General features: G+C 34.0%; 1 protein-coding gene across 2 annotated transcripts; it reads right to left on the bottom strand.

Moving 5' to 3' along the window:
• Positions 1-543: 543 nt before the first annotated feature.
• Positions 544-3,640, bottom strand: LOC111397031 (glycine-rich RNA-binding protein 3, mitochondrial-like). Of its 2 annotated transcripts, none has more exons than XM_023023694.1 (5): positions 3,524-3,640; positions 2,629-2,772; positions 2,479-2,547; positions 1,883-1,989; positions 544-1,242 (listed from the first exon to the last, which is right to left on the bottom strand). In XM_023023694.1, the coding sequence occupies exons 2-5, from the start codon at positions 2,762-2,764 to the stop codon at positions 721-723; spliced, it is 834 nt and encodes a 277-aa protein (XP_022879462.1). In that variant the 5' UTR covers positions 2,765-2,772; positions 3,524-3,640; the 3' UTR covers positions 544-720. The 2 variants fall into 2 exon arrangements, with proteins under 2 accessions (XP_022879462.1, XP_022879463.1); XM_023023695.1 differs by lacking the exon at positions 3,524-3,640 and adding an exon at positions 3,390-3,486.
• Between the last annotated feature and the right edge of the window lie 1,296 nt (positions 3,641-4,936).

Genomic DNA, 4,936 nt, shown 5'->3' with positions numbered 1-4,936 from the left:
TTATGAGCGTGAACCCTCAGAGATTCGTGACCTTTTTTTTTTTTTTTTTTTTTTAAATACCTGTCTCACGACAAGGGTTAATCTTAAATGCTAAACGCCATTGACTTAATTGCTGGTTCATCAAGACCTGTCATTTCCCTGCACCGATCCCAGCGAATAAAATGAAATTAGTCACCATCTCTCTTACACACACTTGATAGATTATCAAATCAGATGGGTGAACTTAGCCCATTTGAACTTTTGCTTCTGCTCATTGAAGCGTTTTCTCAAGAGGTCATCTTTAAGTCAACATCCTCTAAAAATTCTTCTAATTATATAAAATATTTTCATAAAATTATCCAAACATGTTCAATAACAGTAGTCTTACAAGTAGTTCAACTTTTCAAAAGCCACGTCAAAAGGATCCTAAATCTATTTTCTTCCCCATTTCCTTTTTGGCACGAGGCACGGGGATTATCAACTTCCAAAGCTTTACAAAATTCTGGAGCACAGAAACCGGAGGCATATGCAGTTGTTTTTTTCGCCCTCTAATGCCCACCTTTCTCTCTAATAAAAAGATGCATATGCAATGCAATACATTTATTAACTGGTTAGATCCACATGTAAAAACAACCGTCACATTAAAACCACAAAACTGAAAGCAGAAAGTATAAAAATCTGTTCGCTTGTGGAGGATGCTCCTATAATAATATTGTTTACTGGAGGGGTATTTGAAAGGATTCAGCTCCTGGTGTTGGCATAATCATTCGGCTCCTCATTCTCATTCTCAATCCTGTCGTTTGCATCCATATCATCACCAAAATCAGTAATTTCAGTTCCAGTTCCACTTTGGTTTCCACCAACCTGTTCTTGAACATCGCTGTATGTCCCAGGTGTTCCACCATATCCCGGTGAGGAAAAGCCACTTTCACCACCATACCCACCACCACCTCCACTGGGGTAATTGTTACTGCCACCAAATCCTCCATCTCCACTGGGATAGCTGCTACCGCCACCAAATCCTCCTCCTCCAGTGGGGTAATTGTTACCCCCATACCCACCACCCCCTCCACCAAAGTTTCCATCTGCTCTTGGGTAATTGCCACCACCACCACCACCAAAATTGCCACCTTGATACCCTCCAGAGCCCCCATAGTTACCACCATAGTTAAATCCACCGCCTGCACCAAATCCACCCCCAAAACCCCCACCCCGAGATCTTTCTGTTGCATAATTCACCCTTATCCTACGACCTTGAAGTTCCTGATAAATAGCATGAAATATTAGATGTTAAAAGTCACAAAAACAATTTATGGATCTAAAAATTTCAACTCATGCAATAGGAAGCAAGTTCAAGTATACTGGTCTCAGAGAAAGTTTAACATTCTTGCCATTAAAATTATAACCAACACCACATCTAGTTTTGTTTGGTCAGATTGACTTACTGGCAAAGATACCTTCAAGGTAGAGGAAGTGCTTCCCAATTTTTGTATATTAGTCTAATTTCATTCCAAATTTTTATTCCTTTAAGTAGATGCTTTAGAAAACACGCTTGTAATGTTACCGTTCATACAAGTATGTTATCAAGGTATTGGACTATACCTGTCTGGGTTGCAAGACACCTGATAATCTAGGTATAAATGTTCGCATATGCTCATTCACAAATATTTCTACGGGGATAAATTAACTCTCTAAAGATGAAAATGATCCTTATATAAGATCAAATCTTGAATAATGACTCCTTTCGTTAGTAGAGATAACATATACGTTAAAATCCATCTAAAGAGATTTCACTTCTGCGGAATGTCAAAACAGCATTTTGTTAAAGAGCTCATGCAATAGTGGGAGATGCATCCCAATTCAACTATTGTAAAATATGCCAAAATTGCACTAATGTAAGTACCTGGCCATCTAGTTCCTGGATGGCACTGGATGCCTCGTCAGTTGATGTATAGGTCACAAAGCCAAATCCCCGGGACCTACCGGTCTCACGATCCATGATTATTCTAGCTGCAACAAACATATATTGAAGGATAGAGGTTTAATTTATCAGAAACATCACCATCTATGACAGCTGCAGAATCACCGTGGTTAAAAGAAGGTATTGATATTAATTCTAGCATTATTTTTTGTTAATTAAAGCGAGAAAAGAGCATATCCTATTTATACGAACAACCTCAAATCAACTGATGATGAAAAGACGAGCTTGTCATTTTCAAAAATCTTTCATCAAATTGCTGTGATCATTCTAACTCTATCGACACCAATAGACAGTTAGATATGCAGCAAAACTTGATATAACATTTACAAATGACCAGTGAAAATCTAGTAAATTGGCATTCAACAGTATATGCATAATTTTTTAACACAGATGAAGTTAATTCTCACCAAGATACCGTCTACTGTATCAATCTGTAGCATTGAAGCAATCAAAATACCAAACATGTAAAATCAACATAAAATTCAAAATTTTGTCAATTGTACAGATACAGCAGGTACCTTCTACCACTTCACCACATCCAGCGAATGCCTCCCTCAAACTCATTTCATCCATATTATAGGAGAGACCTGCAATATAAAACAAGAATAAGTAACAATAAGCAAAAAAATAAGCAATCGGCATGAAAGTAAAAGGCAGAAAGCTTGCACCTCCAACGAATAGCTTGGAAGATGACATGTTTCTTATTGCCTGGAAAAATACTGGATTGGAGGCTGATACTTCCAACTGAACATGCTTGCTCAAAGTATTTTTTAGCACACTGCCAATTCTGTTGACAAAAGCCATTTTTGTACCTAAAAAATAATAAAACCAGACTTAATTGCAATTGTTCCTCACAAAGAAGACAAGAATGCAATGAATATCCTCATCAGTAAAGTTCATACATGACTGTTAATGAAAATATTATAGCACACAAATTTTCAAAGAACAAACCGATGCCATTCTTCATTCATACACTGTGAGCAATTGAATGTACACACAAATGAAGAATGAAAACCGTAAGACCACTGTAACTTGCTAATTTTTTATTCATTATCCCATGTTCAACCAAGTTCAAAGCTCCATTCCATTTCCTCAACTACCCTTAAAAAATAGAAAGACAAAATAATTTTTTAAGAGTCGAAGGAAAGTAAAACACAAAACCTCTAAACCTAAATTTATCTGACAACATGCAAGCCTTAATAAGAAAAATCCCATAAAACCTTGCTGTATCACATCACAAAGCCCAGGCCCTTTTTCATCGATTCCCTATCCTCACTTAATTCTTCACCCACTAAACTTTAAAAAACAAATCAAAATAAAAAAACCTCTCCCTTACACTGAAGGTACAAGCATACAGATTCAACTTCACATAATAGTTTCACATTTAGCCATAAACCCCAAACCCTAGTCTCGAAGTCATAACACTCACTGGCAACGACAAAGATTGGAACTAAAATATATACAACTAGATCTTGATCTATTCTTAACAAAGCACAAACAGGATATTGAGGGCAGAGCGATTAGGGTTTCTACAAGAAAATAAAAAAGAATTATGAATTGCACCTTCTAAATGAAAGATAGATACTGTACACCTTCTCTCTCCGCTTTCACTAATACAAAGGAATTATGAATCGCACCTTCTAAACGAAAGATGTTTTGACTAGTCATTCAAAGTTTTGAGGGAGCTGACCGTCTGATTGGAATGAAATGGGTTTGGACCGTGGATTCGCACAGTACGGTCAAAGAAATGCTAAGAGTAATTTTAAGAGATTCCTTATTTGATCTATTTTTATTTTCAAAATAAATATTTTTTTCACATATTTTCAATCGCAAATTCTTCAACAAAACAATATTACACGTAATCCAAAAAATTTTTCTTCATTATTGACCACACATTTTATCAATCTACTATTATAAAATGCACTCTAGGCTAAAAATGGGTCTCAAATAGGACATTATATTACACATATTTTATACACCTAGTTTGATTGCTGTAGATATCAATGGACAGACACATGCTATTGTACAAAAGAGTAATGCTACACGTGCATCAAGGTATCCATAACGATGTCCACTCTCTCACATGGAGAGAGATCCACTTAGAATAAAATTTAATTTATTCAAAGTAAATGTCTCTCAATTTGAGGAGGGTGGACATAGATTATGTACAAGTAGCAAATTTATGTACGAAATGAATGTGCAAATAATTTCAATTTTTATATTATTGTTTACTAAAAAAGCGTGCCAAGGCAATTGTGCAAGGGCTGGATAAAATATTTTGTCTTGACAGTAAACACGAATTAAGCAATCGACTGTTAAGTTGATCACTTAACGTTTACTTGCGTGACTAAGAGCGCTTTATTGATCTTTAAAAGAACTTTTATTTGAATTTAGTTTATTAATTTTTTTCCTTTTTAATTTTTTTAAAATTTTAAATGAATTTATCCGTGCAAAGTAAAAAATGATTTTATCAGATAAAGATTTATATGAGGTTTAAACTACGGTGCTATCTATATTATACAATTATTATTTTGAGACTTATTAATTTGTTGGAAAACTTTGAAAGTATGTGTGAAGTTCTTGTAAATTTGTTAAGTAGAATTTGTCTAGCTGAAAGTTAAAAATATGAAAAATAGTATAGTTTTTATATTTTGAAAATTTGAAAATTGTACAATTGACTGCTACAGGAGAATCAGGAACGGAGAGCTTTCCCCCCGACTCTTTGGTCTTAGTTGTAAGAATATAAAAAAATGTGTGATTAAAAAATAAGAAAAAAATTTCATTTATGTGTAAAATTATTGTATGGTAGAATGTGTGGTTAAAAATGAGTTTTGGAAAAATTTGGACATTGTATTTTATAATTTTAGATATTTGGCATATATTATATTAATTATTAAATTATTTTTAGATTATTAATTATTTAAATAATAATAAAAATAAGTAACCTTTTTTTTTTTTTTTTTTTTTTTTTTTTTT

The sequence above is a fragment of the Olea europaea genome, chromosome 7 (assembly GCF_002742605.1).
Source record: "Olea europaea var. sylvestris chromosome 7, O_europaea_v1, whole genome shotgun sequence".
NCBI lineage: Eukaryota > Viridiplantae > Streptophyta > Magnoliopsida > Lamiales > Oleaceae > Olea > Olea europaea.
Note: the sequence above shows the minus strand (reverse complement) of the source record. Positions and strands in the feature narration are given on the sequence as shown.